This window comes from Ptychodera flava, chromosome 4 (genome assembly GCF_041260155.1).
Source record: "Ptychodera flava strain L36383 chromosome 4, AS_Pfla_20210202, whole genome shotgun sequence".
Classification (NCBI taxonomy): Eukaryota; Metazoa; Hemichordata; class Enteropneusta; family Ptychoderidae; genus Ptychodera; species Ptychodera flava.
In genome coordinates, this window is record NC_091931.1 from 41594457 (window position 1) to 41620979 (window position 26523).

At 37.2% G+C, this 26523-nt stretch overlaps 2 protein-coding genes across 2 annotated transcripts; one reads left to right on the forward strand and one right to left on the reverse strand.

Moving 5' to 3' along the window:
• Positions 1-346: 346 nt before the first annotated feature.
• Positions 347-13672, forward strand: LOC139131793 (cilia- and flagella-associated protein 97-like). The gene is made up of 3 exons (XM_070698063.1): positions 347-1676; positions 7276-7429; positions 10008-13672. Exons 1-3 carry the CDS (start codon positions 477-479, stop codon positions 10151-10153), a joined length of 1500 nt encoding a protein of 499 aa, XP_070554164.1. The 5' UTR covers positions 347-476; the 3' UTR covers positions 10154-13672.
• Positions 13673-16434: 2762 nt separating this feature from the next.
• LOC139131794 (probable cysteine--tRNA ligase, mitochondrial) lies at positions 16435-26500 on the reverse strand. Its single transcript, XM_070698065.1, has 13 exons — positions 26001-26500; positions 25117-25167; positions 24522-24711; positions 22992-23097; positions 22156-22378; positions 21708-21841; positions 20774-20908; positions 20191-20329; positions 19616-19739; positions 18963-19058; positions 18520-18640; positions 17851-17951; positions 16435-17378 (listed from the first exon to the last, which is right to left on the reverse strand). Exons 1-13 carry the CDS (start codon positions 26312-26314, stop codon positions 17316-17318), a joined length of 1797 nt encoding a protein of 598 aa, XP_070554166.1. The 5' UTR covers positions 26315-26500; the 3' UTR covers positions 16435-17315.
• Positions 26501-26523: the final 23 nt, after the last annotated feature.

Genomic DNA, 26523 nt, shown 5'->3' on the forward strand with positions numbered 1-26523 from the left:
GTTTTACAACAATTCCAATCATAGATTTGTCGAAGCATAAAAAATTAACTGGGCTTGAAGATCAAATATTCCATGAAACAAAACTTTTAATTTCATAAATGAGCTTGTACAAAGGAGCAGGATGTTGCATGGTCAAATATGAGAAACCTTCTCTGTAGACTTTTTCTTATGAAAATTTGATTACTTTCCTGTGGAATTTTCGCAAATTCAGTTTTGATATATTTCGTCTCATGCAAACACCTTCGTTCGCACGGATCACGTTTCACGCACCACAGAAGGTAAATCTCGCGATATTTAACGAGAACCATACACTGGCGAGAGCAAGCATAGCAGACTGGCTATCCCAGAATGCACAGCCATTTGTAACGCAGTTGCTACAAAACAATATTTCGAACGGCCGGCATCGCTACGGTCGAAATCTGACAACTGCCTCCTCACATATACAGCTGCACGGTCTCCGAGAAAACATCACAAGAATGTCTGACGATTTGGACGAACCAATTGACCATGATTTTTTCGATATGGATAATGATAGGTCAAGAGACAAGTCAGCGCGGCGTGACGACAGTCCGGAAAGGTATCGTTCGAGTCAAGACAAGCATCGATCAGATGGTAAACAAAATGGCGCTGGTGGCGAATGGTCTTCACTTGTACTGAGCAGTGCCAGGTCCACCAGTAGTACGGGCAGCAAAAGAGAGATTCAGGCGAAAATACCCACTGGAACGCCACGGGAGGATGATTATATATATTCGTCCGATGAAGATCATGTAGATGCGAAAGAAAGTGAAAATGACCACAAAAACCGTGAGAACAAGCAGAAACATGCCAGTAAACGGAGCGACAGTCCAGATGACACGGAGCGCAGTAAACCTCGACGAAACTTGAAAAGTGCGGGACCGAGAAGAGATGGGGGTCTCAGTCCCAGACCAGATAAACGCTCAAAGGACCCGAGTCCGAAACGGGACAAAGACAAGAAAGGGGAATCCAAACACAAGAAACGGTATGATAGCCCTGGCAGTGAGAGTGACTCCGATTACAGTTACTCGTCTTACAGTAGCAGCGAATACTCTTCCTACACAGACTCGGAAAGTGAGATCACAGATGTATCCCCGCTGTCAAGCCCGCAAGGCAGTCCCCGCAGGCAAAGGCGTGTTAAGAAAATCAGCTCAGACCCTGAACTGTCTCCCAGGTCGGGTGACCGGGAGTCACCGAAGCGCGTAACTGTAGGGGGAAAGCCACCGACCAGGCCCGTATCGGCAAAGCGTAGTCCTCGCCACAAGGATATCGTGCAGTACCCAGGTGTAACTCCCAACGGCCAGCGGGATATGCTTTTGCATAGTACCGACGGCAGAGACTTGAGTTTACTCTTGCGAGCGGTTCTCGAACTTGACGAGACCTCCAAACAGACTCTGAGAAGGGGTATCAGTGAATCTTCCGCTAAGAAAGTACTCTTCAAACAACCACGAACCAATCCACAGCACCGGAAAAATTTATCTTTCAGCAATGACCGGGTTAAACAAATTGACTCGGAGAATCAGAGATTACTTAGGAATATATTGCAGAACACTAAACCAAGGCCGAAGAAAAAGAGGGTGGAAAGACAACAGCCAATGGTGTTAAGCCATGCCGCTTTAAATAGGGCGAGAGAACAGAGAAGAATAGAAAGAGAAAATTTTGTAAGTATAGCACTAAGCAAACAAATCAACAATGTCCCCAGCTGCTGTACTGTAGCTTGAGGTTTTGCCTGGCAAAAACTCGAGCTACTTCAGCTACAATGTCCCCTGCTATCAAAGCTGAGACATTGCATGCAATTCATCCTATCCCTGTCAAAATTCAGAGAATGTAAGCACTGCCAGGATAGGAAATTTAAAAAAAGTATAATCACAGACCCACTATGGTATCTGAATATGGCTGATGCAGACGCCTCCACCTATAACATAATGGTTACCATGGTGCCGTTATCAGTTATACTATAGTACAGACAGAAAGGTTATGTCAGGACATATACAGCTAACGCCACTTTGCATGCAATATTTGTATGCCCCATTCCATATACATGCAAATTTATCACAGTCTGACTCAAAGGTTATCCAGTTCCACATCAAGGTGGAAAGCAGCTAACAGTTTCATGAATAATGCATTTTCACTGTATCAATAGGCAAACAGGGAAAATGGAGTTTTGTTTGATAAATAAAAAATAGCATACCTGACTGACTATAAAATGTCAAACTTTTTAGTCAGTTGATTGGGATCACTCCCTGCCTGCCAACAGTGGTGTCCAGTTTGTCACTTCAGTGGTACATGTTAGTATGCTAGATACCGTTGTTTCAAACCATGAAAGTCAAAAGTAAAGAGAGAGAAACTGATATGCTTTGATTTTCTTGCAATGCAATGTTATGTACAGCAATTGCTGATAAAACGGTACATTACTCAGAAAATTGTGGTGGAAGTGTCTTCAGGGGCAAATTATGCATCATAATTACTGCAAATATTTTCTTCTGCACATCACATCTTTCATATTGTCAAATCGATCAATAACATGATATTTACTGTGTGGCAGTGTGTCTTTCATCTATTATCTGTCCTCAATAAACACTATAAACTGGCTTTGCAGGAAACTAGTCTTACAACTTCCACACAATGCATTTGTATACATTTTCTGTGGTAACAATGATGGCATTGCTTGGTGTAGCCATGTTCTTTTGTTTGTCTCAAGCCTGCCACTTCTGCAGCAATTGTGTTCCTCTCATGTCTGCCACTTCTGCAGCAATTGTGCGATGTTTTGCCGTGTACCAATTTATGTCCAGCACCTTAAGGTCACCCTGATAACACTGGAATGTTAAATGATATATCATTTATGAAATACATACATGACATGGTGAACAAAATGTCGCTCAGAATCCATGAACATAATACTTGTGAAGTGCAATACTCATGATGTAGTAGGAATAACACCACTTTATACACAGTGAATGACGGTGCCAGTTTGAAGCACCTCATCTTCCATCAAGTGCTGAAAAAATAATACTTTCACTCCATGATCTGTGTGAAAAACATTTATGGTTACCGTTTCTTAGTTTCATCGTGCATATCTAATAATTTATTAAATTATTCTCATGTAATGAAGCGTGAGCAGGCAATTTGGATGTCATTGAGAATTTGTAATTTGCACATATCATATCCATAAATTTACGTCAGATTCATAGTTTAACACAATTTCACTGTAGGGCACATACAAAGTGTCACCTTAGTGTAAACACAAGTTTCTGACTAAATTGCTTCTGACTGCAGCAATTCTTCATAAGTACAATGTTGCCTGGTAGGCAAAGCATGGTAATATATCGCAGTAAGGATCTTTTATGAAATGCAATCGGTAGACAACTTTCTTAATCCCTGCTTCTGCTCCTGGGGTTTAACCTGAGTGCTGCTAGATTAAATTGTACATGGAACAGTGGCTGTATCTACGCAGGTGTGGCTCAAATTTCTTCCTTTTAGGCATGTATACCTGTTTTTAATGTAGTGTACATGATGAACTCCATTTGCTGGCTCTGAAATTTCATGTTATACTGGTAATATTGTACCTTCAGTTTCAGGATATTGTAATTAAGGCTTGGTAAACTCAACATAGATTACATTCACTTGTCATTCAGGATTTCATAAGTCTCCACTCCCAGGTAAACATGGTAACTTCATTTAAAACTGAGAATAGACTCTAGAATGCTTGGATGATTTTGTAAATATCATTAATTCCTGTTAGATATTAATTAATCCTCAATTCTGATAATAAAGTTGACCATTTCAATTTTGGTTGATTTTGAACGATTTGGCGAACAAAATAATCATTTTGTCATATAAAAAGTGTGTACATTTCTCAGAAATCTGACAGAATGTGTCTGTTGTTGTCAAAACATCAACACATGGCTATGAGTATTTCCATTACAACCCTTTTCAGAATTAGAGCGCGAAGCCACTGCAGTGAACTGCAATAAAACTGCTTACACTATTAGTTTTAGCTGTAGCCGTGGCCACTTTGGTGTTGAACAAGGCTACTTGATAAAGACCAAAAAGTCTGCTTGTACAAAGGCAAAACTAGCTCTGTCTGAGGCTCGAGTTGTAAATGAGAGTTTACGATTGGCACCCTGTGTTCAAGATTAAGATACAATGTAACATTACCATGCACTGGTCCATGTACAAATCTTTTTTATTTCAACTTCCCCAGACAAACTGTCTGCATGGGACATACAATGTTGTCGACTTTGCCAGCTGGCTACAGCTGAAACTAATTAGTGTGAGCAGTTTTATTGCAGTTCACTGCAGTGGCTTCGCGCTCTAATACTGAAAAGGGTTGTATCTGTAGAAGAACAAGTTCAATGAAAGATACATACGCAAATACTTGTACAATGCATGTAAACAGTTGAGAATGTAACTAAATATGGCTGCTTTGGCTGTACCATATTTCGACAATTTCTTTTATTTTTACTACAAAAACACTGCTGTAAATCATCATTTGATTTGTAGCCATCTCGCTGCAGGTTTTGTCATAGACAGTCGAAGGGGGTAGCTACTTCTTCTACTGTCTATGGTTTATCAACGCATAGGTGTACTGAGAATTCCATAAACTAGGTAGGAGGATCTTGATGCTATAGTGATATGTAATTAGCCAAATTGCAATCAAGACAATGACAATCATTTTTGCCATAGCTGTATCAGGAATTAGTGGCATATAATCAATTCAAGGAGACCAGGCAATGTACATTGTAGGTAGTTATTGTTATCAAATGAACAACAGTTTTGTTTTATGGAGTTTTTCTCAACATATTGTAAGCAATTTTTGTAGCTGTATATATCGTTTTCCTCCAAGTTGCTGACTCTGACTTCATGCTGCAATGTATTTCCAATGAGTCTGCGTCCCTTACAAAGGAAATAGTTGTTTTAAATCCCACAGCCAGGAAAATATTTGGACAGAGGTGCCTTAGCTGCATAAACAGATCCTTAGAAACCAATATGGTGGTCTCTTGTCTCTGAAGGTGTGTGGACCTCTGTAGTCAATATGCCCAGTCAATCGAAAAGACGCTTTTTGCTTGTAAAGGTCAGAACATTATGTCTTTGAAAAGGGTCACTGAGGCGAAAAGTTTATTCAGGGTCGTGTAAATTATAAGTCTAGTAGTTTTCCACCTTTTAAAGTCAAATTGGTCTGAAAAAAGTTTCAGTATTTGAAGATAGGCACCACAGCAAGGCAGTTCCTTTCTGGAGAATTGCTAACGTACGAATTCTAAATAGGGTAGCAATCAGATATTGTTTCTGTTGAATTTAGAAAAAAAAGCCTGTTGGATTAAGAACAATGTAGATGAGAGGGTCCCGAAAGTGGTCACCATGGATGGTTAACTCTCTGTTGTAGACTCTCGATTGCATGAGCTACCGGTGGAATTTATGTAAGAGTTCTTTTGTTTGTAACTGGATAATACAGCCATTGTGAGAATTGTTCAGGGGCGTTTTGACAAAGGCTATATTTCATCGTATACAGCCTCAAAATGAAACATTACCTAATACAAATGTTTCTGTTTTAAGACATTTGCGATGTGCCATAATATATAATTTTAGAGACATGATAGTTAAATGGGGAAAATTCATTGAAAAAAAATCAAGTTTTTAAAGTACAGTAGGAGATTGAAAAAAGTAATATATAATAGTTAGATTTTGAAAAATATCGTACATATACATATATTTCTGGTTCACTTTGTTGAACAGAAACTCAGTGGGTGATTTGAAATGAAATATGAACCGCAGGAGAAAAAGGTGAACCCATTAAACTGGTATTTCTGTTGGATTTGGATAATCAGTGAAATGAATGGCTCTATGTGTGTTTTGGTCTGTGTAAAACGTGATGGCTTTCTTTTGGGTGCATTAAGTCTGTACTCGGTGGAATTTTAGATTTTCCATAATGAAATTTAGCTCTTTGTTCCACTCAGAGTGAGTGAAGCGAGAAATTGTATAGGGCTATGTTGTTCTTAAAAAACGAATTTATGTACAGGCACAGAATAGCTGGTCTTTCATGAGTTTATTCTTTGTCAGTAATGGGCAAAATTACTGTAAAGCCTGGCTACAGTAAACATTTGTCAGACTCCAATATCTGCTCTCAGTGACTGCTGCCTGTTTCTATGCAACACTATGAGTGTTCAGCATATTGATAATACTAGAAGTTTTCAATAGTCTGAGATGTCTGGTACCGTGATATAGAAAATAATATCTGCCTTCACAAGTTTTATCATTGTTTGGTAATAATGTTCCTCATTGGTATTCCATTACTGTGATTGAATGAACTCAGAAAAGACATTAGAAAAGCTCAGTCCATTGTTTATGGAAAGATAATGGTAAATTGGATTACGTTAGAGATTCATCAGATAAGTACAGCCATAATCATTCAAAACCTGCGAGACATCTAATCGATTACCTCATGTGCAAACGTTGCTTGCATTCATCTCAACAGTGTTTCTGTCCTACACTACTGGTATAGACTGACTGTGTTGTGATTCTAATGTACTTTTCATTCTCTTGTGGTGAATAGTATTGCTTGTCTGGTAAAGAGTGAAATTTCTTGTGTAAACATTCTTCATCTTGAATAGGAAACTAGTAATATATTTATTTTTTTTGCATTTTTTCCTTCGATAAGTTAGCTGAACATGACATAATCATGAAAAACACTCTAGTCCGGGAATCATTTTATGGAGCATCCTGTTAGTTGAATTTGTATCAAATAATTTGTGAGATCCAATATGCAATATTATCTCCATTTGAGAAAACTACATTCCTTCATCCATCCCAACAGCACCTATGTTATCTCTGATGTTGGAACATACCAATTAATGGACTTGCATTCAAATGGGATGTGTGTATATTTGTTGGAACAATTGCAACTTCTTATCGTTTCCATCACATTATTTTGCGTCAACGATTCACCATTGTTGCCGACAGATGGTCAGAAAACAATAGAGTCTTTGTAATGCAAGGTTGCCAAGGTAAACACTTTGCACAGCATGACCTGTAGGTGTTAGCTGTAGGCAGTGGGAGAACAAATTTATATGACCCGGTGCCCAGTTCAACTTGAGGTCAGGGACTTTGTCATGCAGATAAAGGGCATCAGGTTCTAGCTTTATCAGACGTTGTCATGGCAATAATCAAGATCAATCAAAGCCTTATTCTTTCCTTTGGAGAGATTGTGTTCGCTGTTCTGCAGCCAGTGATGTCTAACTCTGGTATCTTTCTGTTTGTTTTCAGGAAATGCTAAAGAGAATCGAAGCTCAGCGAGCCACAAGTTACCTCCAGAGGGACGCTCTGCTGAGGGAACACGACAGGAAGTTGACATACGGACTCCAGGTGACACATTCACCTGGTGAACGTCCAATGAGTGGGAAGAAGCCACGACCAGCCAGTGAGTGATCATTATGTAGTCGTATAACTATAGAAACATCAGGGATTACCCTGGCTCAAGAACGGCATGAGATAAAATCGCACATGAAAAAAAACAGTGGGAGAATTTCAAAGTCTGTGGGAACCGGACCTAACTTTCCCTGATTTTCTGCATATTGGTTAATTTGCATAACAATACACTCAGTGAGACAGTTTTCGGACGACCTCAGTTTTCAGACATTTAATGACATGCTGTTCGTTATACGCCCTTCGCTCCGTTTTGATAGCGTTTTACAAGTCATGCTACAGCATATTAAGTCAGGTGACGCTGCCGTCCCGTTTTGGATTTTTTGCGGATAAAAGCTATTTCGGGCGCTACAAACTTGGTGAAGTTAGCCACACTGTACAATACGAGGTGTAGAACGCAACACACAGCCCGTGTCCGATATCTAGAAGCGCTATACACGTTGAAATATAGTTGCGTCGTCCATGGATTAAACGTAACTAATTATCACGAAATATTTCCACATAGTTTTCTAAACACATCGAAATTGAAAATCGGGGTTCGAAGTTTCAAAATATCAATATTTAGCCCCTTATCACATTCAAAATACGACGTCCGATTACTGCGATAGTAGTCCGATTACACGCGCTCAACATGGGGCAAAAATTTGGCAACTTTGACCCCCCCTAAATGCCACTTCTGTCGGTGTTAACAGTTTGAGGATAAACACAATAAAGTTTCGAAGGGTATGGTAATAAGATTTCGTTGTGCTCGTCATTTATGAAACGGCTTTGGGCGAAATTCACTACCCTGTCCGAAAACTGTCATTCTGAGTGTAGTTGTAATCGGAGGCGGTCGAATCCATACTTTCCAGTGCGGGAGTAACGGAAGTACAGTAGTCCAGAATAGTGCATTTTCGTTTTTTCTTCGCACTACCACTCGTACTGGACACGAATATTCCTTCGAAAGCGCCATTTTGAGCTACGACAACACACTGTACATCAGCAATGAACACTTGCTGTATCGACTCCAATGATTTGTCAATGAATGCAAAACTTCCTGTTGGCAACCAATCACAAACGCTGTTGAAACGGGTAACTCTGCAACAGCTTTTTTCTAGCGTAATTATAGCGCTCTCTACGGCGACACAATGAATGGTTCTGTACTGAAAACCGCCAAATGTTACCGATGAATTTAGATCGCGTAAAGGTATCACGTACGCGCCATTTGAATTATCGGCGCGACTTTTTTGCCCAATTGATTTTTCTGAATGCGATTTTTCTGATTTTTGAGCGTAAATATCGCGTTATCGCGCCCCAAAGTGATCCCTGAGAAACATCTGAGAAGCCATTGTGGGTTTGATGCACAAAACTGTGTAAACACACTAGAAATTTGAAAGAAATGCCAATTCAATGACGAATCCCAATGTATGAGTAGTGAGAGATAAAACAGTGATAAAGATGCTGACTTTTATGTTTCCATTTGGTTAGCTGGTCAGGAAAAGTTGAGTGTTCACTTAAATTAGAATAGTATTATGCAAATTCCCTTGAATTCCCTTCTGCTTTGTACAGTGATATTCAGATGAAAGGCACTGTGTGATGATACCATAAATATTATTATTGCTCAGATATAATGCAATGCAGAGTGGTGAATTTGCTAACACTGCAACATATCTTTCAAAACAGGTGACAGTAATATTCTACATTCAATAATGTTGACTGCTTTGTATTATGTGTATGTAGGCTGACCAAATGAGCTGAACAAAACAGGGCTGTCATCATGTACAGGATGAATTTGACAAAATAGAAGGAGATTTGCATCGCCAGTTGCATTTTCTGGGGCAAACTTTTCCTGCGAAAAAGTCCAAATCAGCAATTTACATCAATCACATGTATAAAGTTTACCAAAATACTAGAGATATCATAAGAGTAACCAAGTATTTTTGGCAGACTGTTTCTTTACTTGTTTACACATATGACAGTGTATTTTCCATCTCAGCAAAAATGACACCATTTGGCTTGTTGAACAGAGCAAACACCAATCACCGTCATACTCGCTTTTTAAGTTTAGCTATAAAAACAATTTTTTAAATCTTGTTTGTCTTTAAGGCTGATTGGAAACGTTTGCAGGTGTTTGATATTGGGTGCAAATTTTTTTAGTCATCCTGGAGCAAGTTTTTTATCATGATCCCTGTGCCAAGTTTATGGGAAAATGACAATGTGCATAGAATCTAACAGGCGCCATGGTCATTCACTGTACAAAGCCAGGTGCCAGCTTTTTAGCATTTGAACATCATAAAAACTGAACATGTCAACCTCATAACGGTGTTTGTAGATTTCAAGCCGCATAGTTGAAAACAATAAACTTGAACCAGTGCCTTGCAATAAAAAGGTCAACCTATTCAATAGCTATGTGAGACCTTTTCATTGTAAATGATACCTGAGCTCTTTCAATTTTATGGAGTGACTCTCAAGTATTCCAAACTGTGTACAAGTAATATACTGACTTATTTAAGTGTGATTACAGCCTCTATCTCAAGTCTGGGCATGTTTCATTCACATTTATGTTCTCTCTCTCTCTCTGTGCCATTACACAGCTAAGGTATATACCCAGACCATGGGCTCCCGAACATCCAGCTTGTCCAGCCTCCAAAGCCATGGCTCCCGTCCAGGCAGCGGCAGACCAACCAGTGCAAAGAAACCACCACAGAAGGCAAAACCAGCATGGGATGACAGATGGTAGTAGACATTCAATGGTCTCGTCCAGTACTCTCTCCCCATCACCAGAACACTTTCAGAGATATTTCAGATATACTTGAAAGTGTAACTGAAGATGTCTTGAAGAGTAACTGAAATTCTACAAAGAAAATAACTTTATTTGAGAAAAAAGTGTTTATTTTTAATGCTAAATTAATAGATTCTGACACTGAGATACGGCAATGAACATTCTGCAAAGCAGAGAAAATGTTGCAAAATTTTTTAAATGCATATTCCAATCTTGAAATGCAAGTTTTTTATAGATCTACCCAATTTCCCTGTAAATGGTATGACCCATCAATTTCTGCTATGGAATTATCCATTTTGAAGGGGTGTTAGAAGGGCAAGTTTATAGAATTTTCTTCTCTTGAAGTCCTCCATATCCACTCCCAAGGTGGACAATCAAATTGAAATTTTGTTGCATTTGATTTCGTAACACACACAAAAAAGTAAGTTTATAGAGACATGAATTACATAAAATAAATCTTAGAAACGTGCAATAGGGTATTCAATCGGGAAGTAGAATGGACAAAAATGTACCGACGCTATGCTGTCTACACAGATGCTCCAAAGCATTTTGAAGTCATCTTTCTGATCAACAAGAGTACACACAATTAAGAAAACTCTTTATTCACTCAGAATATAAGATCTGAGATCAACTTCTTCATAAGATTCAGTGTTGCATTCAAAGACACATAACACTGATATGTAGCATAGTTTACTTTTGTCAAAGCACTTGTGCTCATCTTTGTTGCAAGGAAATAAACAAACAGGTACCACATTCATCCGTGGAATTTCAGTCAAGCTGTTGGGATGTGTTCTCCCATAGATTCATCATAGCTGTAGAGAGTTCCTGTTACAGATATTGTAGTTACATAAAATTTGATTCAGTAAGACATTTCACAATATTTCAACATTTGTGAATACTAAAAGTAAGCTGTAGCAAATTTCAATACCAACTTTTTTTTCTCTGTCCTTGCAGCTCTTCACTACATTAAGGAAGGACAGCTGTCCTGTCCACAATCAACTTTTACTGTTGCTTCAAATTTCAATTACAGACCATTATTTTCTGCATTAGAATTGTTTTGTGGGCCCGGAATTATAAAGGGTTGCTCAGCACAAATTGAATATGTTTACATTTCTTGTGTTTTGCCTGTTAGGATTAGTTCTTATTATTATCATTATCAATGACTTTATTTCAGACTGATAAAATATCGTCCTTGCACAAAAAGTTAAGAGAAAAACAGCCACCAAACACACAAGGAGACATAGATAAATTGATGATGCAAAATCATGAACCAATGAGTAATGTTTACATTGCTAAACATTTATGTATGGATTATTGGTGCATTTGTGAAAGTGTTATTAAGATTGAAATGCCATTTATTGTGTGGATTTTTTTCATCAATATATACAACTTACTATATAATCATTTCAAGATTACCAGTGGTTTTGTGATACCTATATGAAGGAAGTTTGTCACATTATGTACCTGAGCCATTGTCTAAATATGAGGTCTGAGGCCACATCGGTCAGATAGATCCTAAATCGCAATCCATATGAGCCTATTGAACTCAATGGTTACATATCGTGTGTAAATAGTTTCTGTAAATTTTTGTCAGAATGACATTCCCAAAGATGTATTTTTTCTTATTTTGAAAATTTGATTTGAGTTTTTAGGTTTTCTTTGTTCAAAAAAAGTTTTGACTTGAAATGATTTTTGTTCAGTTTTTATTGACAAATGTATAAATTTACATATTTTTTGCACATCTGAAAATTCTGATTTACTTGTTCGGCTTACTGGTCATATTTTTACTGACATGTAAAATGAGAGGTTACTGTATGGACACTTTTGGATGATCCAATAATTTGGAAGATCTAAGGTCAGCTGCTATTGGTTGGTAGTTTTATGTAATCTCATTGGTTGATTCTCTGTAGCCACAAGCTACAACACCTTTTGTCTATTTCTCGAATAGCTTAAATTTATAAAGTGATTCTTTTTTGTCATTATGAAGCACAAGGTTACAGCATAGACCCTTGAGAAAAGTGTTTTCCTCAAGGGTCTATGGTTACAGGCACAGACCAATCACGCAGAGTGATACATATTTTACTAGAGGAATCATCAAATGCCTATTTCAACAGGGGAACAGCCGTGATGTCAGCAAGGGTTATTTCTTTGCAAGAATTACAGGTTCATTGATATATACTGTTGTTTAAAAAAGCTCATCAAATTTATGACCCATAAAATTGCTATCAAACAAGTTTGACTTAGTGCCCGGTACTCCAGTACTCTAATATAACATAAAGTAACAAAACTATTGTTACAGCCTGCATGAAAATCAGTCATCCAGGATCTCAACACGTCAAATGATGTGTAATCAAACTGTGTAATTGCAAAGCAGTAAAGGGTCTTAATCTTTTACCGACAGTGAAACTTGCTTATTTTTAATTTGTCGGAAAATGTGGATCAGATATGATCCACAAATATGCAATGGAACATTACTGTCTTCTCCAGTAGAACTACCACTTGTTAGCATGGCAACACATCATCCATTTCAGTGGCATTGTTCAGCGTGTGTCAAATTATGGACAGGCCTCACATGTAGAAAAAATCAGCACGTGTATACTTTCATGGAGCTTGATAAGGCTAGACATGTAAGAGTTGTATTGTAAATATCAACTACCGTATATATATCACATCGGTAGACTGTAGCAACATATTACATGTATGCATCATTCATTCCGTAGAAGTGACAGCTTGTAAATAATTAGTAAAACTTAAACATCACAAAGAAAGCAAAATACTGTTATCTTTAGTTCTTCCAGTTTGGCAGCTATATAGATTGCAGTGATGACAACGCATTGCTTGCAGTGTATTGATATATCTATCTCCATAGTATACAATGTCTGAAGTTGTGTCAATTACACAGCACATCCACGGTATACAATGAATGTGTGGATGTGTGTGTACACACACATATGCATACAAATACTTTGTGATAATTGTTTGCCTCTGCTGAGCAGTAGAATTACTTTAGTTAGACAATGCTGTGAAGCATCATGGCAATTGTTATGCAATGCTCACATAGTCACATGTCAGTGTGCCTCATTCATAGTTGACGTCAATGGGACCATATATTCTCATCTAGCTACACCGAACAAAGAAGTAACAGGCACAATTGTTATTCATGTCATGTAATGCAGTTGCAATGAGAATTTGCTTGTCAAACCAACACTATGGAACTTTATTGTCAGAAATTTTTACATGTTTTAGATGTGAACCAATGAAATGCAGGGTCAAAGGTTGAATAAGCTCTACTAGCTTTTTGAAGTCTGTGGATATTTTTATCACCATTCATTTATGCTGTAATCATCATAATATAAAACCGTGTTTTTCAGTGCACATTATGTGACAGTTTTTGCAAGATATATATGAATACTCTTTTGCCAATTGTGCTTTTGATAATGCAGAAAAAATAAAAGTAAAATGACATATTAAAATAGATATTGTAGAGTGTGTCCATCAACTGACTTTGATTATCCAGTACCTACAGTACACACATTAAAACATTTCTTCTACACTCAGCTCATCTCATTGTTTAACATCCTCTCTGAGGCAAGTTTATTACACCTCACGTATTATTCGGGTACTGTGATTGGCTGAGCCTGACTCACGTGATATAGAACAAAAAGTGATAGAACATGGCTTAGGTGATATAGCCCTGTCGCGTGCGCTGATATAGCCCGCTATCGCGTGCAGTGATATAGCCCGCTACCACGTTCTGTCTGTAAAGCAATGGCTTTCGAAAAGGTACAAGAAATTAGCTCGACCTGAAGTATACGACGATGTTTAGTACATTAAATGAGAAAAACTTGAACAACGCTGTCTTCGTTTTTAGACGTTAATTCAACTTCATGTAGCATTGTGATCGAGCAATAAATAGAACGTTTCACTGTGGCGAGTCTCAGACGACACTTGACTGCATTCTGAGCTAAGTTTCGAAAACAAGTGTTTGTTCGGTGTAATAAAATTACACCGAACCTTCGGCTCTGGCATCATCAATATTACCGTCATGAGCACCATCCCTTGGGCGGGCAACAAATCGTGATCTTGCCCTTGCTGGCGTGTGTTATTATTTAAATGTGTCCAAATATGTTAGGGAAGCCCCCAGTTGTATTGGTATGTCAATAATGTAGACCAGGATATATGTTTAAAGATACATCATTTCATGAGTTAATCTTGGCATGACTCATGTACATAGGGTTAGTATTGGATTATAGAATACATCCATACTGTTCAATGAATTTGTATTCAGGTTCATTGAGGTCACAGTTAAGCGGGCCATCATGATATATCTGCGTGTTTCCAACCTCTTTTCAAAGAATTCTCTGATGTAATGCTGACGTTCAAGGAGTGGTTGAGTCTGTATCCTAGGTTAATAAGGCAGCAGATTAGTTATCTGGCAATATCTGTTTGTTCTGTTGTAGTCACAGATAATCGTTCCTTATTCTGACTGCATTGTAGGACTTTGTTGACTTCCTATATAGCCTGCCATCTTTGTAATTGTTTACATCACCATAGCAACACCAGTATCTGTATGCAAGTAGGCATTTTCAAACAGATTCAGAGAAACATCCAGAGTTTCCAGTATGACTCAATGCATGCCTGACATTCCTCTTTTGTAATTTAAATATCCAGTCCAAGTATGGAAAAAGTGAGTTCCACCTCAATGAAACACAGAAAGGAACATGTCTTCACACTGAGATGCCGAATACACCTGTACTGTTTGAAGCATATAGTAGAATCATGCCATGTGAGCTTTGTTTCTCCTGATCAATTAACTTTGCCCATGTTGCTTGAGAATGAGATGATTACCAACTACAGAAATCATAGACTTGATTCAAGTTGGTGAATTTCTAAAAAAAAACTTTTATAGTTTCTCTTGTGTCTCTCCTATTTCATACAAACCTATTTTGGAATTTAGTAGTCCAGGCCTTAGGCCAGGTCTTGCAATTAATTGAACGCATTTTACCTTTGAGTCTGTGCAGTAGTGAGTTAGTTTCTGCAATTCCAGGAGAAACTACCCTGTACAGCGTTCACCCCACTTGTTGCATTCACTCCACTCATGCGTTTCACATGAAAGCAGAATACAAATCATCACGTTCACCCCACTCAACATTCACAAATCATAGACTTGAACCAAGTCTAAAATCAAGACTCAGAGAAAAAAAAACCTCTGCATTCAAAAGCTGCCATTGATCAAACTGTCAAATGTGCACACATGATAATGATAATGATAATGTATGATTAATGTTCAATACTTTATTGGCTTCTGTTATGTAAAAAAAAAATTTTCTCTGATTTAATGAAACATGCCTTCAATTCCTTTTGATGACTCCAATAAAAAAAAGAAAACTGTCAAATGCGCTTGGCCAAACTAAATTTAATTCTCTATAACAATTTAAAAACTTCAAGGTATCAAGACCGTAAGCATTCACTCTAAGCTCCAGCAATGACACTGGTAGACGAAAATATTCAGCTGTGTGTGGGCACTCAGTAACCTCTGACCCTACTGGCCCCGGAGGTCACCGATTCCAGGAGTGGCTACACATTGCTGAATCTTTCAGTCTATGACACTGGTAGAGGCAGAAATTATTGTTTGTGCAATGCTAGAGCTTTCTACATTTATAAATCACATTTCTCTTGAATGATTTCAGGAGATATTTGCTGGTGTTTGGTACACAGGCACAAATTTTTTGTCATCTTAGAACAACTTGTTATCACGATCCATGTTGAAGTGGAGTCCAAGTAACCGAAAGTGCTGAATACTGAGTTAATATAATGACCATCACTCTCCTAATATTTCATTGTCTTACACAGAAACCTCAGCCAAAGATGATCACTTTCAAAATTACACCACAAACAAAAACTTCTCACTTGTTCTAATGTACCGTACTTTCCAAGGGAGTGGTATATCAAAAGGGATAAAATTCTGCTTTCTGTACTTCCTCACTGAGTGTAAAGCAACCAAGTTGAACAAAGATCAAACTGAGATTGGCACATCAGTAGTTAATTTCGTTTTTTGAATTCCAGTTTTGCAACGTTGCTCTCATATTAACCATCACAGAGCCAGTGAGTATTTTTATTTGTGCAAGAGTGATTTATCACACTAAACGAAAGACAAAGACAATTGACTGATTTACAGCCAGAGAGAATTGGAGGTTATGCAACTGTAACAAACATACCAAAACATAATGCTAACACAGTTATACAGAAATGTGTTTATTGTAGAGAAATGCTGTATTGATTACATCTAATGGTAACATGTGGTGTTTGCTCTTTGGAAACACAAATATTTTTACAGTCTGATATCGATTATCCCTGATAAGGAATGTTCTGAGGCGAACTATTTCAAAACAGTACACATGTTTTGTAAATTGTGAAGAAAACAATATTTTGATCAAATGAAAGGAACTGCCAATCTTGATAAATGACATATGTACATTGTAGAATGTTTCGTTTATACTGTTGGATTGGGGAGAGACGCAACTGATCTTCAACTAATGTCCCTCAGTCTAATACCTGACTTAAAGGCTCCCAATGAAGTACTAATTGTTAGAGAACCCTCCCCTCACCCTTGGGTCTGTAATACAACTGTTTGTTTTCTGTGAAAATAAAATTTTTGAAACAAACATACTAAAACAGAAATACCTTTCAGGTGTAAAATCACTGAAAATACAGCTATTTATCCCTAAATGAGTACGTACCATGATCATTTCAGTTTATTTCAGTAAAGGTATTCCTAGATACCAAGTCATACAGACATGATTATCAAATATCCTTTGTATCAAGCTTGATTAGAAATTCTTCACCCTACACACTGTTGGCATCATGCGCATTTGAAAACATCTTTGCCATTTGACAAAGTATAGTATAAGGTATGCACTGAACACATGCAAACTAGAATTCCCCTATGCATCTAAGTACAAATCTACCGGTAGTCATTTATTGTCACACTCCAAATTCAATGCTGTAGAAAATCCACCTCGATGTGTTCACAGATAGAGCTTCAATTTTCTGATAAAAGTGACACAGATGTGCACTATCTCTATTCTACACCATGTTTCCATTAGCAGATCAGCACTTGTCATGATGCAGGATTTGTTGGTTTGGTTTCTGTATATTCCCATGTAGACTCTGCTCCTCTATCCTGGGGTGTGGGGTGAAGAAATTATGGTTAAATCATTGGAGACGTCATGCTGGAGATTGAAACACAAGACCTTAAACAGTGAAAAGTCTGTCTTTTTGTCAAGGACCATGAACAAGTAAAATGTTATAGGAGTTCCCAGATATTTTACCACAATTCCCTAGTTGTATCAATGCAATCAGAAAAGGGATAGCAGATGTGTTATTGGGATCCAAAAGCATTTACCAATGCTCCTAAACTGTCAATAGCAAAAACACCGAATACATCCAAGATTTCTGAACCACTGACCTTCTCTCAACAAAACAGTATAACAATTTTCTTAAACTGCTGTTTAATTCTCTATCTCTAGCTATTTGTCAGTCTGTTTGTTTTACTGTCTGTCCATCCATGTTTGCCTGCTCACATTGACATTAATATGTTTGTGAAGCCCTGCCACTCAGACAGAACAGATCACAAGTGGCATCTTATAACTGACCTTGATTTGTATTCCTACGGCAGACAAGTTGTCCCTCAATTCATCACATCTTTTCAAGAGAACTCCTCTTTCCTTCTTCTTCTCCTTCACTTCCGATTTGTCTGAAAATTTCAAAATGGTTAAAGCAGAGGGATTGGAACAGTTATTATTCCGTCTGATTGTACGTACATCCATGGGGTACCATTCCCTCACTCTCACTCTTAAAGAGTGCAGTATTCAGCCTAAAACAATTTCTGTTCAACTGTTTGACTGACCTTCAATCTTTCTCCCACATGCAAAATGAGTCATATTATTTATTAAGTTTCACACATATGAAACTTGTTTGAATGAATTTATTTTCAGAATTTTAAGGCAATAAACCGTGATTTCATCGAAGGTAAACACAAAAAGTGCATATCTTCTGTACAAGTTCACTTGTGTAACATTTGCTCACAAGTCTACACTTTCATAACAATTGACTGCATGTTTGTAATACAAATTACATGTACCATATTATGCTACATGGAGAAATATCTTCACAATAGATCATGACATACAAAATTCTTCATTGATGATGTACATTAAATCAATGCTTTAGTGAGACTGTCAATCGATTGTTACATTTACAATTGTTGTAATATTCAAATAATTATGATGTTATGCTGTATCATGATGTGATAAGGTACAGACCTGCTGGATTCGATGTGTTGCTTGATCTCACCAGTGCAAAGTCCCGAACATTCTTTCTGAATTCAACGACTTCATCCATTACTTGTGACAAGACATGAGACGATTTCTCGCTGTTGAATCCCTGAAAAGCAAATTTTTTGTACACAAAATTTCACATTATTTCTTGTCTTCTATTATTTTACAATCCTATAATTTGGTTTTGTTGATGGTTTTCAATGATTGAGTCTAAATTGATGTGTCACGTGTTGCCCTTAGACAGTAACAAAACCTTGCTGGAAACAACTCCAAATCTATATATCTTGGACAAATAAATCGGACTCCCAGACATAACCCTTCCATTGTCCAAATATTGCTTTACCCACACCATTTTCACATAGCCTTACAAATTGGCACGAACAGAAATGGGGAATGAGATAACGAAAGAAACTCAACATTTTACTGACCTGCTTTGAAGTCATTTCTAAACCAAGGGATGTCAGAACTTTTCTAATGTATATTGCTATGGCAGCAATGACATCAGGGCTTCTACTTGTGGTCCCCTGGAGAAAGCAAAGAAAGTTAAAAAAATATGTTTCCATTGATCTTCTTGGTATCTGAAAACAGTACAAAATTCTGATTCCAACAATGACAACTACAGTCCTTTGTCAGAAATATGATAAATGATAACTAACAAAACTATAACTTGACAAATTACTACTGCAACATCAATAAGAGACTAAGGACAGAACAGGGTAAGTTTATAGGAAAATTGCTTTCAAACAAATGTACAGTAGTTTCAAAGATGGCATCCATGAAGAGGGTCAAAGTAACAAGATCAGTCACAAGAATTTTTGTGACATACAGGATGTTTTATGCCATAATACAGCCAAGCATTCATCCACATGTGGTGAATCAATGGAGTCAGAAAAATGGCCACAAATTAAACTAAAATGTTACATATGAACCATTTCACCAGATCACTAATCTCAGTACAAATTTTTTCACAAATTCTTTAGAGGGGTGAAAAACTATAGATTGTCATGCATAACTTGAAATCATCTATTATGTGATTACTTTTAGGTCTATACAACAAAATAATAGGCAACAATACATGTACCTGAGCCTTCTTGTTAAGTTGAATATTACACATGTACACTAAATCCAAGATGGCATCTACTCCTTTCTTCGTATCAAAATCATCAGCCAAAGATTTCTGTAGACTGTGTTGTGTGTCCATAAGCCTGATAGAAGGAGAAATTAAATGGACAATATAAAGTACAAACATTTCTAAGTTATAACCTGTCTTTTGAAGGGTTCTTGAACACCAGCTAAATATTGGACATTTATGACCAAGAAATGGTTTTGTATGAGGGCGCTGTCCATGTTTATGCTGGACAAAGCTTACAGCCAGAAAGTCCAATGCAGGTATAACATACTGTACCAATCCATGTAGTGAGAATTGTTATGATTTTGGGTAAAGATTTCTTTGTCATTCTAGAATAACTCTTGAGAACCTGACAACATTCACTGATTATTGGCACATATTAAAAGTTTTTATTTACCATCAGTAATGTTCATCCTCTTTCTCACAAGTTGTAGTTATTTCTGTGGTTTGTCTATGGAGCCCGGTAGGAGAGGATTAATAAATTTCAATTTAATTCCGTATCTAACTGAAGTGTTTTAGGTACTCACTTTGCCAAGAGTGCATATTCATCCAGTGATTGACAGGTGATGTGACCTTTGACATAAGCATCAGCATCATTGAGGAATGAAGAAAGAGTTTGCACAACATTACAGGCCTGTTGCATGGTCTCACGGCTGTATTCAATATCTGTCAAAAATGAAAAAAAAAAAACAATTGGTCAGTGGGTGAAAGGAAGCTGGGCAATATGTTATCATGAACGGAAAATGCACTGAAGTTATTACATGAACTCTTCTCAGCCATTTTACTGTTTGTTAGTTATTCTCAAACTTTAAAATCATCAAATGAACTCACATACAGGAAGAAAATGGAAGAAGCTAGGACCACACGATCAAGAACTTTGAAAATCTTTCATTGTGAAATTTGCATTTATCCGAACAGCTGATGTTATGTAAAACCAGCAAAGGATAATCCAGTTTAACACATTCAAACTGTTCTCATGCCAACACAACAAGACGAACTAACAGAAGGAATGGTTATAATCATTTTACACTCTATGCAAGTGAAGAAAAATTGAAAATATCTTAATAGTGTCAGCCCTCGTCGTAATGCAAAAATTCTCATGTCACATACTGTATCTGTACTTCTTCAGTAAGCAAAACATTCTGAACTGGTTTGCAGTGTACTGCTGTAGAAAGTCTTGGATGGTTACGGTGTTGCCAATGGATTTGGACATCTTCTCACTGTCGTCTTTCAAATGTAGAAAACCTGCCAAGGGAAATGAAAAAAAAGAAAATAGAGAATTCTCCATGGACATCACCAAGATGTAAAAATACCACAATAGAAACACACCACTTGAAGTGTCTTCAATGACTGAACCAAAAACTGGAGATCAGTTAGTACCTTGACTTGCTGATCCATGCTCACGTTAACTTAACTACAAATTTCCAATCAGAGGATTCAAATGGCATTGTCTTTCAAAACATCTGTCAAATACATGTTAATACCATTGGTCTATATTTGACCTTGCAATTATGTGGACTTTACTGATTTAAAGCTGATGACTAACTGAATTTTAACTTCTGAATATCTGAGCTAGTGGGTACCGATGTGAACAACCACAGTCAGCAAATGTGCACAGTGTGACATCGCATGATTTGCTTCCTTTGGACGCCCTATAATAATAGCTGTCAGGCCAATAACACACCCGTAGAGTGTGTGTGTTCAAAATAAGAAATTTTCATCATGCTGAGTGATGCCCTGAAACAATCCTTTTCCATGTCACACAATCCATCCATGAGGGTGAATCATTAACTGTTGGCATCATAATAATACGTAAAACAAATGTTATGGAAAAGGCAAAACCACTTTAGAATGTTTCTGGTTAAATATTTTGCATTACATCATGCTGAATGGAAAATGAATGGAACATTTGCTTTTTGCAATTGAGAAATTTGCATTTAAAAGACTAAAATAATATTAAAATCACTTGTAACAACGCATGGGACATCTAGAGTTCATATCTTTGCACCTGGTGATAAATTTGTGCGGATAATTGAATAGATACCTGCATGTAAGAAATAGTTGGTCCACTGATTGGTCTGGTGACAGGCTTCACACTGTGCTATCTCATTATCATGATGTGGAAAAGCCAGGTCAATGCCCCCAGTGTGGATGTCAAGACTTCTACCAAATATTGCACTGAAATGAATAATGAATTATCACATTCTAATGCAAATAATCAGAAGGTAATGGCCAATCATACATATCATCCATACTTTCAAAAACAGTCTAGCTCAGATTTTTCCTTTCTTCCTGAGGCCTACCAGATTATTTACAGGTAAATAAAAGAGTTGATTACATATGTATTCACTGACACACCTCATCAGTTGACCAGAAAATTGTAGGTTTTGAATGTTCCCATCTCTTTTTACGAGAAGTAGATGCACCTAAATAACAAGAACCACAAACTTTCAAACCAAGGAATGGCTGGAACAGCCTGAGTACTGATCTACCTTGACATTGCTGAACATTCAATATGCCATCCTGGCCTTCCAGGTCCCCATGGAGATGCCCACCATGGTTCACCAGACTTAGCAGCCTTCCACAGAGCAAAATCTTTTGGGTGTCTTTTCTCCTCTTCTGTGTTGACCTCTCTGCTCGGGTCATCCCTAACGTGTGGCATCAGTTTTGCATATCTATGGATGCCAAATGACTGGATGTCGAAGTACACACTCCCTGGTTCCCATGGAAATGAAATCAGAGAAGTAAACAGTGAAAAGACAGAATCTTGAAGGCACATGTTCTTTGAAATTTATGTGTCAGCAACTTTAAACACTCAACTCTATTTTCAATTGAAAACAAATGACAGCAACCTAGCTGTGTCCTTGTATTACCCAAATTTGATCCCTGAGATCACAAATATTGGCTTTTATTACAATGTTATAATAACATTCATTATTGTGGAAAATATGTTTCAATAATCTGGGCATATTTTGTAACTGAGACTTGCACATCAATAAAAAACTTGTAACTGAAAAAAGTATTGTTGTGGAAAACTGAGTAATGACACTGTGATAATACATTATTGTGGATAATTATTGTGATGACGATAAGATCATAAACCACTTTGACTTCATAAGGTTTTGATACCGGTTGAACAGAGGCCAAACATGCTGAATATCAAGACACATACAGTCAGTGAATGCTTGCCTTGGAGTTAGGCTGAGAATGTACTTCTGCTACAGTTTGATTGGTATAGTCTCACTTGTTGCTGTGATCGTAACTCATTTCTGTTGGATTGGTAAAATTTACATTGCATTATGAGGAGCACTGCGTAAATTTCACTTACCATTAGGTGAAACATAGGCACAACCGTTAGTCATGATTTCCTGAATAAATTCCAATATTTGAGGAATATGGTCTGTGACTCTTGTGTAGATGGTTGCCGGTAGTACCTTGAAATGAAAAACAAAAATTGAGAGATACCAACACACCCACCAAAGTCTGGGATAGATATATATGAAAATCCTTGCTCCATAATCCAGTGTACATTTGACATGTACAGTATGCCTCTTCATTTGAAACCTTACTTGGAACTTTGCTGATATTTTGGAAACGGACACATGAAAAAACTCTAAAACTTTGAATAGAAATCCTGGAATAGCACTGATTGGATTGCAATAGTTTGGGATATCAGGAAAGTTATCCGCTGGACATTAAAAAAAAAAGTTATCCACTGGACACAAATTCAGAGACTAGTTTAATAATTCTGAAAACAAACATATAAGCACGCCATTCTTCTTTTAATTCTCATTTTAAATGATTTGGAATATTATGCTTGATTGAGAGAGGACACTATTGGCACCTGTTTCATTAAACAAAGGATATTGATTGTTTCCCAAAGGAAATGAAAAAAATAAATTCATTCAGATCAAGATGCAATTAGAGCCAGGACTTCTTTATTTCAGATCAAGTTGAATAGTTATTTGAAATTACTTTGAGTAGTTTTTTCCCCAGAAAGCTAAAATTAGGAAACAACTCCTGCCGCACTGCTTGGGCCAGTAACTATTTGGTAGGACTAGTTAAAGGGGAAGTTACAGGACCGTTGGCGCACAATAGGGGGATTACTGATGATGCTGCCATTTGGATACACTGGGCGGGAGTTTTTTAATTCTCATAGCATCCCTTTGACCGTGTGATAAATTTGAATAATCATGAAGGGCACTTTCATAACATATGAAAGAGGGATCAAATGGTCGTACAGAGAACACATTTTGAAACATATGCGTTGTCCGACAAAAAACAGAACATTTTTTCAGTTTATTTTCTACTCAAGTTTAGTAGCTATATATTCACAGACATCATAATGCAAGATTCAATGACAATGGGTGCCAGAAACATGGCAAAATTATGGGATTCTGGGACCAAACACGGCACGTCTGATCAGTAGCGTGGCTTCTTTACATTTGCATAGATTTACGATAATCCGGCTTTTATAGGGGAAGTTCCTGTTTAATTACACTGACCTGCCCTGTGTACAACAGGAAAAGATTTCTTAGTTTCTTTGGTTTGATAGGATGAGAGGTTATATAAGGCATACCATGTATAAATTGTCAGTGCAGGAATGATTTTGCTGTGGCTGAGCTGAGGAAACTTTTCAAAGCTACTTGCCCAGATGTCTGGTTCCTACACTGCCCTTCTACATGGTTTATGACCCTTATTTGCAGAAACGATGTGGTAATGACTGCAATACACAGAGAGAACAACTTTTAGTTTTGTTCTGGTAATAGCTAACTTGCCCTCTTTGAAAAAACTGCATAATTATTGAAAATAATCTAAACAATGAAATTAATTTAGCTTTCTTTTTTTGGTTCATTACCTTAAGGGTTTCCATGTCAACCATGAACTCTTCTTCGTAAATTTGTGCCAATTTTTGGAAATTGTCATTCCGCTGCTTTGCTCGATTGATAATCTTATCATCAATGTCAGTTATTCCCATCACCATGACGACATTGATATTGAAAAATTCACGGAGAATGCGATGGATTATGTCAAGCCTAACATATGTACTGAAAGCAAGAAGAACATATACGTACTAGTCTGAGAAAAGAGGTAACACATACTGAATATGAATCCAAAGCTATGGTAATGGTTTGGTGACTTTGACATGAAATGCTATGATGTTTCTTCTTTATTCTTAATTGTCAGTGTTAAAAAGTTTTCATTTGACTTGTTGCATAATTCTACAAGAGCTCTCATCATAAAATCTAAAACTTGTTCAATGATGCGACCAGCAATTGTACATACCTTTCTTCTGTCGGTTCATAAATATGTACGAGTATCTATAGTTACAACAACAACATTGGGTTTCATCTCATGGTATCCTCAGTGGTGCATCATCACCAAGTTAGTCTTTTATCAACAAGCATGATCATGAACACTTTTTGAATGACCTGAAGCAATGGCTGGCTTACCTTGCATGTCCGATATGGGCACTGTCATACACCGTTGGTCCACATGTGTACCTTCAGGGAGTGTGGTATTACAAGTTTGTTAGTGGATAGAGTAAGGCTAATTACACTTCAATGTGTGTGTATGTGTATATTTGTATACATACATGTATGTATGTATGTATGTACATATGTATGTATGTATGTATGTATGTATGTATGTATATATATATATATATATATATATATATATATATATATATATATATATATATTTGCTAACCTCAATTCAGGCAAAGTATAGTGCTGAATCATATATTTCTGCAGGGTGCTAATACTGAGAATCTAGGAACTTGTAGTTGTCACTCTACAGGCTGTTTCATGCGCTTAAAGCATGATGATTGCTTAGTGCACAAAACAGCCTGTAGAGTGACAACTACAATTACCTAGATTCTCAGTATATATATATATATATATATATATATATATATATATATATATATATATATATATATATATATATATATATATATATATATATATATAATCTTCTGAAGTTTAAGTAGCCTTGCATTATCCACTATATATAACAATTTTTGATTTTTGATTTTTTGTAAAGGCATCAGACAGAAATAATATAACCAATATATAAAGTACTTTCTCTAGCATTACGATCACCATCATTTTAATTTCATTATCATCATCTCTATCATCATCTCATCATCATCATCATCATCTTCATCATAGTTGTCATCATCCTGATCATCATCATTACTTGACTTCAAAGCTTCTCCCAGTGTTTACTCTGTGCCTTTGTCCTTCATAACAGCATCGGAAAGATACGATTCTTTCTTCAACCGCATGGTGCCAGATAAATACAAACTAAAGATTATCTTTAGGAATCTTACCATGAGGCAATGTTTTCTCTTTGCAGTATGAGGGGAACTTTGTTTTTCGTGAGTGAATTGTACACAGTTATCCCAGTACTATGGCCCTCGGGCCGAGTCCATGTTGTCTCAACGACATTATTATTTGCTGTGCTTATAAATGTGTTCTGAGTGACGTTAGTCCTTCTTCTTAGGAAGGCGAAAGGTGGATTTGTGAATATTGCTTTCCCTGACGTCTGTAACACAGCATGATGAGACCTGAGGTTACATAATACGTTGGCAAGAATGGGCAATTCAAACACACTTTTGAACGATTTTCGCAGGCGAAGCGCCATACCAGACTGGCGCCTTGTGGCATACAACTTCAACTGTTCTTGTAAAGACGGTCGTCTTACTTGCGATAACGGACTTTGTACAACGGCATTCTCAGTCGTAGTTTCATATCACATGTACACTGTATACCTGTACAGAGATGCGCCGTAACCTTTCTCGAATGACATTCAGTGAACAGCTGATCCATAGCAGGCATGCGTAGTTTCTTGAT

What these genes read in the sequence shown, in the direction of transcription:
- LOC139131793 (XM_070698063.1), top strand. Translation starts at nt 477, where the DNA reads ATGTCTGACGATTTGGACGAACCAATTGACCATGATTTTTTCGATATG. An exon ending in GAATAGAAAGAGAAAATTTT is followed by an intron (nt 1,677 to 7,275) that starts GTAAGTATAGCA and finishes GTTTGTTTTCAG; the next exon opens with GAAATGCTAAAGAGAATCGA. An exon ending in GAAGAAGCCACGACCAGCCA is followed by an intron (nt 7,430 to 10,007) that starts GTGAGTGATCAT and finishes GCCATTACACAG; the next exon opens with CTAAGGTATATACCCAGACC.
- LOC139131794 (XM_070698065.1), bottom strand. Translation starts at nt 26,314, where the DNA reads ATGGCGCTTCGCCTGCGAAAATCGTTCAAAAGTGTGTTTGAATTGCCC. An exon ending in GCCCATATCGGACATGCAAG is followed by an intron (nt 24,712 to 25,116) that starts GTAAGCCAGCCA and finishes TCTTGCTTTCAG; the next exon opens with TACATATGTTAGGCTTGACA. An exon ending in GAATATGCACTCTTGGCAAA is followed by an intron (nt 19,740 to 20,190) that starts GTGAGTACCTAA and finishes TCCTTCTATCAG; the next exon opens with GCTTATGGACACACAACACA.